General features: G+C 47.1%; 4 protein-coding genes across 5 annotated transcripts; 1 reads left to right on the forward strand and 3 right to left on the reverse strand.

The window, feature by feature from the left end:
* Window positions 1-240: 240 nt before the first annotated feature.
* On the reverse strand, window positions 241-2476 carry Ids (iduronate 2-sulfatase). The gene is made up of 4 exons (XM_018008865.2): window positions 2069-2476; window positions 981-2010; window positions 743-916; window positions 241-450 (listed from the first exon to the last, which is right to left on the reverse strand). Exons 1-4 carry the CDS (start codon window positions 2474-2476, stop codon window positions 314-316), a joined length of 1749 nt encoding a protein of 582 aa, XP_017864354.2. The 3' UTR covers window positions 241-313.
* A 61-nt stretch (window positions 2477-2537) lies between these two features.
* Window positions 2538-3767, reverse strand: LOC108614651 (membrane protein BRI3). The gene is made up of 2 exons (XM_018008868.2): window positions 3440-3767; window positions 2538-3372 (listed from the first exon to the last, which is right to left on the reverse strand). Exons 1-2 carry the CDS (start codon window positions 3516-3518, stop codon window positions 3089-3091), a joined length of 363 nt encoding a protein of 120 aa, XP_017864357.1. The 5' UTR covers window positions 3519-3767; the 3' UTR covers window positions 2538-3088.
* A 346-nt stretch (window positions 3768-4113) lies between these two features.
* On the forward strand, window positions 4114-8247 carry Ythdc1 (YTH domain containing 1). The gene is made up of 3 exons (XM_018008584.2): window positions 4114-4277; window positions 4423-5505; window positions 5580-8247. Exons 2-3 carry the CDS (start codon window positions 4572-4574, stop codon window positions 6779-6781), a joined length of 2136 nt encoding a protein of 711 aa, XP_017864073.1. The 5' UTR covers window positions 4114-4277; window positions 4423-4571; the 3' UTR covers window positions 6782-8247.
* Window positions 8248-9389: 1142 nt separating this feature from the next.
* velo (sentrin-specific protease 6 veloren) lies at window positions 9390-17242 on the reverse strand. 2 transcript variants are annotated; one of them, XM_018008130.2, is made up of 9 exons: window positions 16599-17242; window positions 16351-16457; window positions 15624-16289; window positions 12679-15162; window positions 12508-12619; window positions 11829-11947; window positions 11549-11765; window positions 10047-11479; window positions 9390-9969 (listed from the first exon to the last, which is right to left on the reverse strand). In XM_018008130.2, exons 2-9 carry the CDS (start codon window positions 16447-16449, stop codon window positions 9592-9594), a joined length of 5508 nt encoding a protein of 1835 aa, XP_017863619.2. In that variant the 5' UTR covers window positions 16450-16457; window positions 16599-17242; the 3' UTR covers window positions 9390-9591. The 2 variants fall into 2 exon arrangements, with proteins under 2 accessions (XP_017863619.2, XP_089324502.1); XM_089468376.1 differs by lacking the exons at window positions 15624-16289; window positions 16351-16457; window positions 16599-17242 and adding an exon at window positions 15224-15372.
* Between the last annotated feature and the right edge of the window lie 189 nt (window positions 17243-17431).

The following is a 17431-nucleotide window of genomic DNA, read 5'->3' on the forward strand; positions in this document are numbered from 1 at the left end:
CGAAGCAACGAAGCAAAGGCAACGGACACAAGTCACGCATGCGCGGCACCAACTGCGACCACACTGACGCCCAACAGTATGCGCACACATGCAAACAGATGGGAAAGTTTCCATAGTAGAAAATCCACTTTTATAACAACTGAACTTCGTCAAAAGTTATTCAATTTCAGTTTAATTAAATCTTTGCTAAGTCTATGTAAATAAAACAATTCAACTACGAAGAGTATATATAAAAAAATATTGATATACTTAATTTGATATTTATTGATAATATCAAGTGAGTTATTTTAGTTAGCTCTACTATGAATCTCAGTTAGCCCACGGCTTGGATCAGACGCCAGCGCAAATGTTGGCGTATCGAATTAAATTCCGGCAGCGCCGCCAAATTGAACTCCTCACCGGAGTCCAAACGATGATCGTACAGCTCCTCGCCGTAGATATTGTGCCAATCTGTAGAAGGAAATATAGAAGAGACTACAGCTGGACTAGATCTAAGCTAGGGATATTAATTAAGTTATAGCTTATATATTATGCAGGCGAAATTAAGACGTAAGAGGATTTTCTATTATATCTTTAATCTTATATCTTATATTGTTAAGTTAATATAAGTTAATATATTGTGATATAAGTTTTCTATTTATATAATAAATAATAAATAGCATAAGAAACTTATCGAGTTTCATAGATTCCTTTAGGAATATTTTGGGAACTTGGACATTTATATTATAGTCTATAAACCTACCTCGACTGAAATTGTGGGCATGGAACCGCACCCAGAGCGTGTAGCGATAGTGACTCGTGCGTAGGGTGTAGCCCATGATTTTGATATTGCGCAGCTTGGGTTTGTCGCTGTTGGGATGCTTGGTGGGCAGCATGCCGGGACGGGGATATTGGCTGATGGCCACATAGTCCTCACCTAGAAGATGAACCGATTTCCACCTCTTTTAAGGGAGCTGCAATGGTAGCAAACTCAAACTCACCCAAGTCCAGGTCTTGCAGCATAGGATACAAGCTCTTGCCTTGGGAGCAGCTCAACTGTTCCAGCCCGCTGCCATTGCAAGCTGGCAGTGGAGGCAGATGCGCCAAGTCCACCAGTGTGGGAAAGACATCCACCAGCTCAGTGATGCTGTGACGCCCTCGAGGCTCTGACAAAGGGAACTCCGGGCTGCGTATGATGAGGGGCACACGCAGGGCAACCTCAAAGTTACTGTACTTGGCCCACTCGGCGTGCTCGCCCAGCGACCAGCCGTGATCGCCGAGCACAGCGATAACTGTGCGCTCCAGATCGAGGCCAGCCAAGAGCTTGCCAAAGAGATCATCCACATAGGCCACCGAGGCGTAGTAGGCCTGGCGTATCTGCGCCGCCTGCTGCCTGGAAATGGGTCCATAGGGAAACGATATATTCCTATGCTTGAAATCATCTCGGGAACGAACATCTGTGTAGGGATTCCAGGCCACATCCGGCATGTCTGGCGGCTTCAGTACATCCTCCGTGTAGTTGTAGAAATGTGAGAGGGGAAATTTGCCCAGAAACTGCCGAGGAAAGCGAAAGTTGATGTGCGGCTTGTGGAAGCCCAGAGCCAGGAAATAGGGCTGGCGACTATGCTTGCGGGCATCAATGAAGCGCAGCGCCTCCGTCACGGACTCAATGTCCGGCAGCGTTTTGTACGGCTGCGTTTGCAGCTCCACTGGACAAATGAGGTAGTTCTTGCGCAGCACACCTCCACCATGCTCGGGACAGACGGGCGAGTTCATGAACTGCTCGGTGCGAGGATGAAAAGCTGGCGCAGACCAGCTCAAGGGATAATCATCGGTGTTGTTGGAGGACAGGCCCGGATGGAAGACCTTGCCACAGCTGTAGGTGTAGTAGCCGTGCTGTTGGAAGTACTGCGGCAGCGTAGTAAAGTTGCCCACAAAGCTGCGCCAGTAGCTATAGAAGTCGTACAGGTGCAGGGTGTCTGGACGACGTCCAGTCAGGAGGGAATTGCGGCTGGGAGCGCACAGCGCTTGCTACGGGCGGGCAGATGACATGAGAAGCTGTTCAAGTTAGTCCGGGCTGCTGGTTTACCTGGCTGTAGGCGTGGCTGAAAACATTGCTGCCTTGGGCAAAAGCATCCAGATGCGGCGTTCGAGCCAGACTATCGCCATAGACACCCAGAGCTGGGCGCAAATCGTCAAAGATGACCATGACCACATTGTACCGGGCAGTGGATTGGCCAGAAGCTGCAGCTGCTCCAGTGTAGAGCGTAATCCATAGTAGCAACAGCTGCAGCAGCGACGGAGCTGAGATATGGGACATGTCGACGCGAGACTCTTTTGCGACTGCAGTCTGAAAGATGAGCAAGCGGCGGATGTGAATGCCGGCGACTTTGTGCTGTACGAAGCTGATTAACCAGACGGGCATATTAGCTGGACTTGCAGGCATACACAATCTATATGTATGGCAATTATATAAATTTGTATATGTATCAGGCATATGGCAATTACAACCAGCTGGCAATTAACTATTCAACATCATACAAATAAAACGGGCTTAATTTAGTAGAGTTTGACTAACAATTTATTTACATACAGAGCATGCGTAAGTCGTGCATTGGCTTGGCTTAAAATTTCGCTTGTTTACGTTTCACAAAGAGCAAAAAATATACGCAAACAATAAAAAAAATAATAATAATAATGAAGGCAGCCCAAGAGTAAACGAGCGGCGTAATTCAAAACCGCCCCCATTATATTTCAATTAAATTTAACGGAAGCGGGCCACGTCCACACGACAACGACGACGATTGGAATGTTGTGGAATGGAATGGAATGGAAAGGCGAGTCTGCAGCCGCGTCATAAAAGCCTTAAAATATTTGTATTTACACAGACCTACATACATTTGCACATATAATATATATATATATAGTTTAATGATTAACAAGCTAACGAGTTAGCATAATTTGTTATTTTTCTTTGTGATTTTTAAAAACTTAACAGTCCAATTTGTCTGGTTGAATATACATATATGCAGCTAAAAATTTCTCTCTCTCGCTCTCTTTCTCTCTAACTCGCGATCAGAGAGGGAGAGCGAAAGTGTTAACTGGGCATTTAAAATGTTGCTCCACAATTGCTGCAGCGCTTCTCGCGCATCGCCAGACAGCAGAGGATGCCGATGGGAAAGAAGAATATTGCACAGCAGAGACCCAGCGGCGAGAATGTGTCTTCCAAATAGCCAATGCGACACGAGGGACAAGCTCCAATCACAATGATCTCTGTGGGCAGCGCTGGCTGCACCACAATGCTAACTGGCGTCGTCTCGAATGCACCGTAGCTGGCCATGTTTGGCGGCGCTGTCGGCGCGCCATGATGCACACCAGCTATGAGCCGAGAATCTGTGTACATACGTGAATACTATTTATTATATTCAATGTTTTGTTTTGCTATAATTCGATAAGCTACCTTGCATAGGGGGTGCACTGCCTCGCATGACTTCCTCGTAGCTGGGCGGTTCTGATTCTTTTGCTGTGTTCGCAGCCATTGTGACGAAAAAAAAGCTTTGACCGGTGATTCACACTATTTTCAATACTTGATATTTGGCGTTAATTAGTTATTGTTATTGTGGCGTTTCTATTGTGTCAGCTTGTACTCTTTGTTTGTATTGCAATCATTTGGCCTATCGATGAATCAGCTGTTGCTGTGTTATCGATTAAGCTGCAGCACAATGCAGCTAGCGCACCTACGCCGACGTGTAACGGCTTTAGAGCAGAGCAATAAGATTTTAAATTTGGCTTTCAATTAGTTATGCCTTGCTATTTTGGCATTTAAAACTTAAATAATGCATGAATATTAAAGTGAATCAAGCTTTTTACACATATATTGGTATAACTAATTGTAATTTAATTTAATCTATTTTTTTTTATACGCAGTAGATATATTGGTATTCAATGCTACTTAATTTGGTATTTTTAATTCATTTTTAAAATGTATTGCTTCTATATTTCTCGCTATTTTGCACATTTAATATTAAAATTCATTGCAAAACTGCTGCAATCTATTCGATAAATATATGCCGGTGGATAGACAATTTCGATAGGCAGCACAAAGCGACCATGAAATATTCTTGTATACCTATAGCTGTACTCCTCTGCCGCCATTGGTCTCTTGTCTCTGTTGACGCAAAATCGGTATAAAACATTCGCCCATTGTAGTTTGTTAATTAAAACAGTGAAAAATATATAAATAGTGCAATAAAGTTGGCGCAAGTCTTGCGCATTTAGTTGCACGCAACGTGCAGAAAGTGAGTGTTGAGCGCTGCGTGTTTTGGCAACTTTTGTGTTGCATTTTCGGTTTTGCTAAATCGATTGGCATTTTTTTCTCTATGTCTATTTCCGCTGCTTCGATTGTTGTCTCATTCATGCGCGCTTGAATGAACGAATGCTTAGAAGAGGAATAGAGAAGCCGCCAGCGCCGCCGCCAAGCAGTCCATAGTACTACAGAAAAGGCAACAAAAACAACATCAACAGTTTAGTGGGGAGGTAAACAAACAGAGTACCGTTTATTGCGTCAGCTAGGGTAAGCGCAGTAGCCGCTAATGCGCGACATGGCCGATCTAGATGCAGTTCATCTCGGCCTGGATGAGAATGAGGCGGACATTGCCGAGGAATTGCAGGACTTTGATTCGTTTGACACGCGAAGCGAGGCATCCAAGTCGCGAGCTGGTTCTATGGCGTCCGACTCGGAGCCAAGCATTAGCTCTGTAAGCACGGCACCGTCCTCCGTAGATGGCAGCAGGAGTGGCAAACGTACGTCCAAATCCAAGTCGAACAATAAAACAAGCAAAGAAACTGCAGCTAAATCCACATCAGCTGCCTCCGCAAGCAAGTCCAGCAAATCCTCCAAGAAAACGAAACGATCCGCATCGCCTGGCGATCTTAATGGTAAGAAGAAAAAGTCAAGCAGCAGTGGCAGCGAATCCAAGTCGAAGAAACCCATGGATACAGATGACAAAGGCAACTCCAAGTCGCAGGACAGCGAGGAGCGTGAGTCGAGCTTGAAGAAGACGCGAAGCAAGAAAAATGTAAGTGGTAGCAGCTCCACAGCAGCTCATCTGAGTGGAGTAAGTGGTGGCAATAAGAGCGATCTAAGCGACGCGGAGGATGAGAAGCCGTCGCTGCCTGCCCTTGAATCGGACAGCGAGTCCTCGGACTCGGATTCGGGCATACAGCACAAACGAAATGGTGGCGCCCGCAGCAAGGCAGCCATGGCAAACAGCTCAAAGGGCTCCACGCCAGAAAAGGATGGTGGCGGCAGCGGTACCACACAGAAGTCCTATGACTACATGACCAAGCTTAACTATCTATTCCGCGACACCCGCTTCTTTTTGATCAAGTCGAACAACAGCGACAACGTGCAGTTGTCCAAGAGCAAGAGCGTGTGGGCAACGTTACCGCAGAACGATGCTAATCTGAGCCAGGCCTTCAAGGAGGCGCGCAACGTGCTGCTGATATTCTCCGTCAACGAGAGCGGTAAGCTGGCTAATTGGAATATCTTCCGATAGATAATAGATAATTCCCCCTTTTGCCGTCGTTTCTTGTGATAGGTAAATTCGCGGGCTTTGCACGCATGGCCGCGCCCTCACGGCGAGATATTCCGCAGGTGGCTTGGGTGCTGCCTCCCAGCATTTCACCCAAAGCTCTTGGCGGCGTCATTGAGCTGGATTGGATATGCCGCAAAGAGTTGTCGTTCAATGCCACCTTGCATTTGCACAACACGTGGAACGAGGGAAAGCCCGTGAAGATTGGCCGGGATGGCCAAGAGATTGAGCCCAAGATTGGCGCTGAGCTGTGTCGCCTCTTTCCCGAAGATGAGCAAATCGAGCTGACGCCCATCTTGCGCAAGTCCAAGGAGACGGCGCGTGTGATGCGTGAGAAAGGCATCCATGTCATCTACAAGGCACCGCGCAGTCTCTCCACGCGAGGGCACAGTGGTGGGCGTGGTAATAGCCAGCTGGGACCGATGCGACATAAGCGCAGCTATGGCGGACATGGGCAACCACATCATCATCAGCGACCCTATAGGCATCATCATCACCATCATGGCATGGGCATGGGTATGCCGGGCAGCGGTGGCGGCGGCGGCGGCTTTAAGCGCGGTGGTTCACCCTACCGTCAAATGGGAGGCAGTGCAGCCGGAGCCGGCGATATGGGCATGCCCTCGTGGGAGCGCTACATGTCCTCGGCCGCAGCTGCCGAGGCCTATGTGGCGGACTACATACGCAACATGCACGGACAGCTGCCCCCGCTGCCGTTTGTGCCGCCCTTTGGCCAGCTGCCCATGCCCTCGGCTGCAGGAGCTGGCAATGCATTGCCCCCGGGAGCGCCAGCATCAATGTACGAACAACTGCCACCACCGGTGCGGTATTACGATGGACCTGGAGCGCCTCCGCTGCCAGATTACCCGCCGCCACAGCCGATGCGACCACCGCCGCCGGGTTTTGATAAAGCGCCCAGCTACGAGGACTTTGCCGCCTGGAAGAATGCGGGTCTGCCCACAGTGTCCGCACCACCGGGCTTTCCAGTCTACGCCGCCAATGGCGGTGGCAGCAGCAATACCGGTGGTGGCGTGGGCGGGGCCAATGTGCCCAGTATCAGTGCAGGCAATCGGGACAATAACAACAGCTCCGTGGGCGGTCGACGACGCGATTATGGCGGTAACCGAAGTGGCTCCTCGCGACAATTCCGCGGCGAACGTGGCGGCGGTGGCGGTGGAGGGCAGCGCAGCTATCGGGACGGCAGACGTTAAATGTGTCGTTGAGTATTGTTTACGGGTATAAAAAGAAAAATATGGAAAAGTGCGCGAAAGAAAATTCTCTCCTCCCTAGAAAAGTGTCGCGTGTGAATGTACGAAGAAGAAGATGGTCTAGATGATAATGTCTTCAAATGCAATGAAAAATTATAATGATAATGATAATGATAACGATTATAATGATAATGATAAGCTAAGTGAGCAAATGAGCGGGAAACATAGTTGGACCCACACACACAGAGCCCCAGCGCCGAAATAATCGTTAAACAAACCCACAAATCAAATCGTACGAACAGCTCCACAGCTCGTCTCTTACAATACACAACACTCCAACCAACTCTCTCTCTCTTACTTTCTGTTTCTCACACATTCTCTCTCTCCCTTCTCTTTTGCTTAGCTATTTGTCATGCGAAAGTTCTATGATTTAAACAAACTTACAAAATAAGCAAATTATCACAACAACAAAAATCTAATTAATATTTTAAAACGAAAAGAAAAAAAAAATACAGAAAAGAGAGAAAAAATATATGATGCACAAATGTGAACTTTATTTAAAAGACGCTACAACAACAAACAACCCAAACAAAACCAAACCAAACCAACCAAACAGCACCACAAGAACGTACCGTTAACAATGTTAATGAAAAATCAAAGCAGTGATGTGTGCATAATGTGTGTGTGCGTGTGCGAGTGTGTGTGTTTGCGTTTGTGCGCTTTTAATCCCTGTGCTTACCCCCACACACGAGAGTTGGACTCTTAAGGCAATCAAAGTGCTGAATATCGAACGTTCTATGTGGAGTCAATGAAACGCCCCCACACTCCGCAGCACCCCCCTATAAAAAGCAAGCAGCACTCATACTATATATACATATATATGCATATGCATATATATACATATATAAATCGTTATCAATTAACGAGTCAAATCTAAAATCGAATCTAACAACCGGACCGCAAGCTAACCCTTAAGACAAGAGAGCATAAAAAACATGCCAAAAGACCAGAAACATTTCTCCTGGAAACTGAAAATGTTTCCAAAGATCTCAATTGAATTGAAAGGCTCAAATCTTCATTTGGTCCGTCATATTTGATGAGCCTCTTGGCTCTATAAAACGATCCCTATCTGGTCCTATTGACTTTTCAACTTCATAATTTCACAACTGCAATTTTTCCATGACTGCCAAAACTTCAGCATCGTAATGGAGCAAAGGGCCAAAAAGACTGAACGACACCAGAAATCGACAAATGGACTGGATTAGGAACTTTTTTCCTTTTAATTGTTTCTTTACAGGATACTGGAAGGAGCTGAATCTGAAAACTGGTGGAACTAGAGATTAAAGACTGAATTTCTTCCCTCAAGGCTGTGATTATCGCATATAACATGTATACCGCTGGACGTGTTTGAACAAAGTCCAACATATATGGAAAATAAAAGAAATTGAAATATTTCGACTTTGATTTTATTACCATTTTGTTTATTAAATGCAGTTTAAACAGAAAACGGCCAGTTGTGGTTCCTGGATTGCGAAATTTCCCTAGGGATATTTACAGCAGCTGCATAGGCATCATGTATGCAAAATAAAATACCGGAGACGGCTCAATTCCCTCTCAACCGAAGCCGGTGTCCAGTGTGACCGAACTTCACGAAACAGCGAAACTAATCAACAGTTGTGTTATTTTTAATGTAACAGCTGATGTCTTATCGATAATTATTCTACAACAAAAACATAAGATAAATTAAAGCTCGTTTAGCAAAACAAAGACTGCAAATGACATCGACCTTTCATTCTGAATTGCATTTTCAAATGCATTGCTACGCCTAAAGCACATATGCACAAATACATATGTATATATGATCTAAAAGCACTTAACACATCAGTTCACTTTACGCAGCTATGTACGTACATATTTGGCATATACCAATTTATAAATATATTTGGTAGTTTTGCTCATTTAAATAAATTTGTTTATGTATAAACACATTTATATATATCACATAACATTACTTTATGCGGTTCACATAATTTCAATCTTATGAGCATTTGAAACGATGAGGGTGAGCGCGCTTTTTCATTCTGTTTTGTGCGCTTCATTCGTTCTTCCGCTCCCGAGCCCCCTGCTCTAATTTGCTTCTGCTGTCAACATAACCAAACTTCTGACGCCGAACAATACATGCCGTATGCATGCGTGTGCGTTTGTATGTGTGTGCATCGCATGTAGCTCGCCATGTATATCTTAATCAGCTACATGGAAAGCGGCCCGAGGGTGCACGCATTGAAAACTACGCTTATAACCAACTAATGCAAAGTGTGCGCGTTTTTAAAGAGTTGAGAAAAAGGTGGCGGATGGCTTCAGTTCAGCGTAGTGCTGTCATTAGCTGTTTATTGAGATTTGTTGGAGAAAGTCTATCGGAGTCTTACCATGTAGATATGTGTGAGCCGATGGCAGCGTATACATGGCAGATATTCTAGCTTACATGGCGAACGCAAACTGGTTCTTGGGCGAGGGCGGCACAGGGGCATTAGAAAACGAAAATTCCCCCACCCACACGACAACAACCACGAAGAAAGAGCCCACCATGTATTCAATATAGAAACGAATGGAGTTTTTCATATAACTTCACTATTCAATATATTTGACGAGTTTTGTTTTTTCTTTTTATAATTAATATTAATTTAAGAAATGTTGGGCATATTTTAAATGTACGATTTGTATAATTCTTTTCTTGTTATTTACAGTGGGCGTAACATTTGCAGCAGCTGTAGCGGTGGCATCTCTGCGACTGGCTCAGAGCCGGCGCCCGTATGCTACTGTTCGATCTTGCGAATTTTAAGGCTGCCGGTACCGACACTGGCGACACCTTTAGCTAGGAGAGCGCTGCCGGCGCTAGGTGTATTGTTGCTGAGCGAGGAGGCAGTGCTAATCAGTTGCGGGACCAGCTGGCTATTGGCGCTGTTGGCTTCTCCCCCGTTTGCGCTGTTGCTATTGCTTGGGGAGGCGGAGGCACCGTTTTGCAGGCGACGCTTGAGCACAAATCGGCGCGTCGTAGTTCCCGCCATCACAGTTGCGCTTGTAGTGGTCGTGGCCGTTGAGACGGCGTGTGTGGACGACTTGGACGCCTGGGCCTGTTGCAGTTCCTCAGCCGTGGGATCAACCTCCATTTCAGTGGCCGTATTATCATCATGCTGTCACAAGATAGAGAAAGGGATAGAGTAAAATGAGTATGTCTTCATGATAATTGTATGGTAAGGTAACTGCTTACCACATCACTAGTCTGCTCCTCCTCGTCGTGACCTTCCTCTTCCTCAAACTCAGCGCTCTCCGTCTCTTCGGGATACTCCACCAACTGGCCATTGAGTGTGGGAAACTCGATAACCGGCAAAATGAGTCGCGTCTGGTGTGCATTGTTCTCATCCATCAGCTGCTGTATTAGCTGGGCAATGTCTTCACGTTTCTTGGTCACAGTTAGGTAATCGAACCAATTGGTCAGTTGTTTAATAGGTAATCTATAATCCTTAATGGGATCCTTGAAGAATTGCTCCACATACTGCAGCAGATAGAGTCCGCAGTCCGTAAAATTGTTCTGTTGCGGCACTTTGACGCAATGTCCGGGCATGTTATCCTTATTAAATACGTGCGCCTGCGCATCCGGCTTCTTCACCTTGTATTCGCATGTCAAATAATCACGCAGCGTAGCCACAACTCGACTTCGAGACGCGCCCGCCAAAGAGTCAAATATTAATATCAAAGGCTGCTTTACAGCCGGCACATCCTCGTTTGTGGCTCGTGCGGGGCCAGAACTTGTCGCGGGCGCAGGTGTAGCTGCTGCCGTAGCTGTTGTATCCTTGCTGATGGGTGGATTTGAATTTTCACTAACCTCTGATGCCATGTCGCTATCATCGCCTTCGGCCTCATCGCGTTCGCTCTCGTCGTCGGCTATCCTACATATTTCGCTGGGCATGGTCGGTAGTGTGACAGTTTCTCGCTTGGACAGCGGCGTGATTGTTGTGTTGCCGATCTGCAGAGCAATCTTTTTGCCTCGTGCACGCTTCAAATGCTGCGGCTCTACGGGCTGATTCGTATCGAAGGTGACGGGACCTTTTAGGCAGGGGAAGCAAATGATGGCGAGAAACCAATGCGATTGCTCGTTAATGGGCACTATGATGAAGTCCTTATCAAATATATCCACGACTTTTGTCCATTTCTGGACACGAGCATGACGCTTTTGTGCCGCCGTCTGCTTAACATCCGTTGGTCGAGTTAGGGTTGTGAGACGCTTATAAAAGAATGTACTGAATATGTGAGTACGTTCACGTTGAGCCTCCGGTATCAGCGTGTTGCGCAGCCAGAGCAGATAAAAATCAATAATAATGTCATTCAAATACGACTCCTTGGTCAAGCATACGTAATCCTCCATGCGTATGCACAGTCCACCAGTGCCCTTAGGCGGGTACATCAGCAGACTAACCTGCTCATCGGGACGAAGCTGACGCGGGGCCTGTTGCATGGGCTTGTCTAGTGCCTTGCGATCCGAGTCGGCGATACGTTCTAATATTTCTGCTGCATCCCGCGCTGAAATTTCATCCAGGAAACTAAACATAGACTTAAGAGTCTCGCGTGCCGAAACGCTGATCGTGTCGAAGAGCAATATCAAGCGGCGCTCATGAAAGCTGCCATTCCACTTGATACCGAACTCTGCAAGTGAATATTGAAATGGAAATCACCAATATATATAATCACAATGTAATTGTATCGTCCACTTACGTTCGTTGGGTGTATCTACAGGTAGCTGCAGCTGAGACTTCACATACTGAGCGCATGTTTTCAGCATATAGAGCGTGACCAGAGGCTGGGCCTGCTCGTAGCTGGCGAAGTGTGCAATAACCTTTATAACCTCGTGTTTGTAGATGTTCAAGACGAATTTCTCATCCTTATCGGGCAGCACGCCAGCAATGCGAACGCCCTTAGAGGTGAATATTATCTACGCGAAATACACATTAGGTTTATTAATTAGAGAAACCTGACAGTATAAATATTTACTTACCGGCTCTGTTACCATAAAACGATATGGCATCAGACGCAGGCATTTGCAGGTCAATTCGGTGGTGAACGTCTCGCCTTCGGGAAGATCGGCTAAATCAGTAACATCGCCTCGCACAAAGTCTGCAATGGAATGTTATCGTGATTAGCTTAAACAATTAAACTCCACTTCCTTTTTTTTATACATGTGGCTGCACTCTGCAAGCCGCAGTAGCGGCAGTCACATTTTTTCACACTACTAGTTTACTGTTGGCTATTTGTCGCTTACCATCATCACCCATTGTTACACTAGTTGGTTTAAAATTACTTAAAACTCATAGCAAACTAACAAAAATTGAGAATCTAGTTGAAAGTGCACAGGAATTTGCAATTTATAATGCAACGCACTAGTTAACTTGCCCAATACGCACTCGCTTCGTACTCTGCTTCTTCTTCTTCCGCACTCTGGTCTGAAAAATGGCGTGGTGTTAAAGCGCCATCTAGCGTATTATAACGTAAATTGAACAGTGTTGCCAGCTCTTAATTACGGTGCAGCATGTATAGAGCAATTTTTTGTGAACCAGGGCTGCACAACTAATCTATCTCTATTATGACCGACATTATGGTATTAATTGACCACTTAAGTTACTATTAAATTGCCATTTCAAGTTGATTCATACACAGAGTTGTTGCTTTGAACTTACCTTTATACAGAGCTTCCTCGTCTACGTCGGCTAGCACTGGATCACAGGCAAAAGCGGCAGGCAGTTGATTAACATTTCCATTAGAATTACGTTTTGCATTGTGGGCGGGAAACTGCAGGATATCAGGCGATTAATATGCATATCTTGATGCAAATTATAGTCTCTACTTACACTGCCAGCGTTGCCATTGGAATCGTCCTGTTCAGCTTCATCCTCACTGCTGAGCAAGACAACTGGATCAGCCTCGGCGACTCTTCGACCGCTGCGCGTCCGTCCGCCTCTGATGGCCATGCCTCTGCCTCGCACAGTGGCTGATCCCGGGGTAAAGGAGCCAACGCCGACTACCTGCTTGTTGAGACGTGTCAGCTCACGCTTCTTGTCCGCAGTCGTTGCTGAGTCGCCTGTCAATGATCCTGTTCCACCTATCGCTGCTGCAGTTGCATTCGAAGGCTTAGTTACATAGGCTTTTCGCTTGGGTGGCTCCTGGAAAACGCGTCTGCATCTCTCGCACTTGGCATGATCCATGCCCGTGAATCCGCACAACTGACAGACAGCATAGTAGCCGTCGATCAACTTGGGACCGTCCGAAGGTGCATTCACAGCCGGAGAAGCGGAGCTTGTGCTGGTAGCTGCTGCATCCCGCTTGGCCTGATCTGTAACTCCAGAATTGGTTGCTGACGATTGTGGATTGTAGGCAGGTGTGGTGGTTGTTGTTGCTGTTGTTCCTGTTGAGGCTGCCGCCGCTGCTGCTGCTGCTGCGGCGGCGTTCTCCTGCTGCCGATTCATCTGAAGACTCTCCTCAGCGCGAGAGATTAACTCGCTGGCAGATTCGTTCACGGAAAAGCCCACCGTAACCACAAAGTCCACGTTGGCGCCGTGGTGCTCTACACACTGAATAGTGGTGGTATTGTCGAAGGGCACACAAACCTGCTCCAGCAGATCCTGTACGGTGCACGACTCCCGCGGCAGCGTGAACGTTATCAATCGCTGCTCTCCGGAGGCTAGGATGACCAACATCTTGGCACTGTTGCGATCCCGATCCGCGATGGGCTGTCCCGCTCGATTATTCAGTACGTGCTGCGAATGAATCTCGTAGTTGTTGTGCGACGTCTGCTGCACAGAGGAAGCGTGTGGAGGCGCTGGCGCTGTGGCAAGCACTCGTTGCTGGGGCATGATTCGCGCCACAGTCGAATTGGGCTGCTGCTGCTGCTGCTGTGCCGCTTGAGGCTGTGGCACCAACTTGGGCACCGATCGAACCAGAGTTCCAGGCGCAGGTGCTGGTCGCATGACTGTCGGTCCGGTGGTAGTCGGAGCTTGAGGAGCCGGCGAGCTGGCCATGGTCTGGCGCTTTTTATATTCCGAAAGGCTCATGGTGGCGCCACTAGCTGTCCTCACACCAGGCTGCTGCGTTTGTTGTTGCTGTTGCTGCTGCTGAAGTTGATGTGGTTGTTGCTGCTGCTGCTGTTGTTGTTGTTGTTGTTGTTGTTGCTGCTGCTGCTGCTGCTGTTGTTGTTCTTCTTCACTACTGCTGTTGGTGGCTGAGCTCTGCTGATAGTAGGTGGTCAATGTGGTGTTCCCCGCTGGCGGCAGCTGCATTTGCATAGTTCCTGGCGCTGCCTTCTGTTGCTGCTGCGGATCCTTCTTGACCATTACGGCTTGTATGCTCTCCTCCAGATCCAGGCCCATTGTGTTCGTATTGGGCGCAGGCGCCGCAGCTGTTTGCGCTGGAGCTGGTCGATATCGAATCGGTTGTTGGCGCATCAGGACCATCTGCTGGTGCTGCTGCTGCTGTTGCTGGGGGTTGGGGCCCGCCTCGCTCACTACATGTCTGTAGATGTGGCGCGGCTGCATCTGCTGTCCTGGTGCCGTTACCGTAGGCTGACCCAAGTTCGTTATGGTTATTTGCTTGGCCATCTGTGGCTGAGTCACCAGCTGCATGGTCTGTCCGTCGCCGGAAGCCGTTGTCTGCACCACAAGCTGTGTTCGATTGGGCCGCACGCCCTGTGGGCGTACACTGCGCACAATGCCACCGGTAACTGTCTGAAGGCCGCCACGCGGCCGCATCTGCCGGACAATAGTGGGTGCTAGGGCTGGACGTGCTGCTATCACAGTGCCAGTCGGTTGTCTGGCTATGATGGCACCCCCACGGGTTGCTTTGCCGCGGAAAGAGGAACGCACAAGTTGTGTGCCTGTGGTCACTAGCTGGGGTTGCTGCACTTGTACTTGCCCCTGTGGTTGTTGCTGCTGCTGCTGTTGTTGTTGTTGCTGCTGCTGTTGCTGTTGTTGCTGCTGCTGTTGAGGTTGCTGTTGCTGCTGTAACGTGGGTTTGGGCAACTGCACTTGCTGATAGACGACGTTGCCCGTCTGCTGTGGCACCACTCGTGTCTGCACCAGATGTGTGGTTTGTGCCTGTAGATGGAGTTGTTGCTGCTGTTGCTGTTGTTGCTGCACGTGTTGCTGCAGTACGTGCTGCTGCTGCTGTTGCTGCTGCGGCGATGTAGTGTATACCACGCGATTGTTATATGCATGAATATTGATTCCCTGTTGCGGTATGCCAGTCGCCTGACGCATAATCAGCTCCTGGTGTTGGGGAGCCTGTATTAGCACCTGTTGTCCAGTGGGCTGTTGCACAATCACATGCGTGTTGTTGAGCATCTGCAAGCAATTTGTTGCCATTAGTATGTTAAATCAATAATCCGACAAGAATACAACTCACACAAAGACATAATAATAGACAATAACGCGATTGGCGTTATGTTAAATGTGTGTCAGTGAGCGATTCATATATTATATAATATCAAGTTTAGCCAACTATCTGACAGAATTTATATATAGTTTCATATGTCAAACAATCAGTATGATTTCTCACTGTGTAGCTAGCAGAATCAATATAGAGACCAAATAGGATCGCGACTCTAATGCCAAGCTGGGGTATGTACCAAATTATTTGAGCGGCTGAGCAATAAATGCTGGCAGCTGTATATAGCTATGTCTCAGGCGAAAGCGCCGTAATAATTAATGTCTATATATCTATACTAAATTCGTAATTATAACATTAAACAACTGAGTTTACTGTAATATTAGATAGTTTCAATCGCTTGTCGTTTAATGCTTACGCTTATTTGTCGTTGCTGTTGCTGCGTCGTTGTCATGCGGTAGACGATCTGTGGATGCTGTTGTGGCTGTTGCTGTTGCGCTGGCGATGTCTGTAACTGCAGGGTTTGCTGCTGATGTTGCGGACTTTGTAGCAACTGTTGCTGCTGTTGGGGTGCCGCCTGTACCAGGGGCGTCGTTTGCTGTTGGTAGGCGGTGTGCTGTTGCTGTTGATATTGCTGCTGATGTTGCTGTTGCAACACTTGCTGCTGCTTCTTTTGTTGCTGCTGCTGTTGCAGTTGCTGCATTGAGGCGTGCTGCACAATCGTGTTGGGCTGGAGCACTTGATCGGATGTGTAGTAGATTTGCTGGGTGTGTTGAATGGCGGGTTGTTGCACATATTGCTGCTGTTGCTCCAGACGCAACTGTTGCTGCTGCTGCACTTCTTGTTGTTGCTGCTGATAGTGCACCTGCTGATGTTGGTGATGCATCACCACTTGTTGCTGTTGTTGTTGTTGTTGCTGTTGCACGTCCTGCTGTTGTTGCTGCTGCAACTCGGCGCCTATAATATAGTGGCTCGCCGTCGCAGTCTGCTGCGGCTGTTGATACTGCGCGGGGGCAGCGGTCTGGTAGACCACTTGCTGCTGATCACTGAACACGAGCTGCTGATCGTCCTGTAGCACAAGAGACTGTTGCGGCAGAAGCATTAGTTCGCAGTTCCACATTGCGGGACGTTATCTTTGTACTTACGCTCACTTCGTCGTGCGGCACTTGCACCACTTGCAGATCGGAGTAGACGGGTTTCATTTCCATGTCCTCACTATTGCTATGTACTATGTACTGTTCCATGGCGAGCACTGCAAGGAAGACACGTTGTTCTTATAGTTTTGCGCCATGCATTGTTTGGTACGCAGTAGGTGCGTGTGTGTCTGTGACGTCACATGCCTCGTAAGGCAGCAGCGCAATTTTCCTTATGCATTCATATTTTTTTTTTTTACCTTTTTGGGCTTTGGCCAGTAGTTGCTGCTCCTACGCCTTACAACTCACGATTGTATACACAGACACATTTGCACATTAAATTCAAATCATTTTGTTTTATCTGAGAATTTCAGTCAATATATGCCTCAGATGCTTGGACATGAAAATTCGCTTTCTTTAACAAACACCACAGCGATGAGGAAGAATCAAATATGGCGTTTACTCGCTGCTGGCAATGCCAACAAGCGAGGTGAGGCCACGCCATCTGGCGGTTTTTTGGCCAGCAGCTGTTTACAAACATTTTCAGTGTTGCGTTTTGTTTCGCACTTTTATCGGCGTTTGCTTCTGGCGCGTTTACGTCTAATGTATAGTGGTACCACTATTTGGCATGTAGGGCAGTGAGTCAATTTTGAGGGACCACTAAATGCCCGCAAGCCACTTATCACTGGAGTTTTCCTAATTTTCACAATTTTCCTGACAAATCGTGTGTCCGACACGTTTGCCTTCATAAAACACAATGACCGCATAATTGATTTGTCTTAATGCACGCTTTATTTTGTTATTTTAAATTCGAATTAATGGCAATTTGAACGATGTCTTGTGCAGCGCGAAAGGAGCGCGCAGCTCTTGCGAATTATTTTGAAGAGGAAGATGAAGTAACAACAGTCAGTGAAGCAGTGGGTAAAAAAACGTAGCAATATATTTTGAGTAAGTTGGCAGAGCCCATACTTGAGATTGTTAGTGCTGTTACTAAAGGGTGGTAGACGAAATGTTTTTGATCAATTCCAATCGATCTGTTTCGAAAGTATATTTAATAAATAAATAAACATTATTTTAACAAATTTGAAGACAA

This window comes from Drosophila arizonae, chromosome 4 (genome assembly GCF_054131065.1).
Source record: "Drosophila arizonae isolate 15081-1271.41 chromosome 4, UAZ_ARI_1.0, whole genome shotgun sequence".
NCBI classification, from domain to species: Eukaryota; Metazoa; Arthropoda; class Insecta; order Diptera; family Drosophilidae; genus Drosophila; species Drosophila arizonae.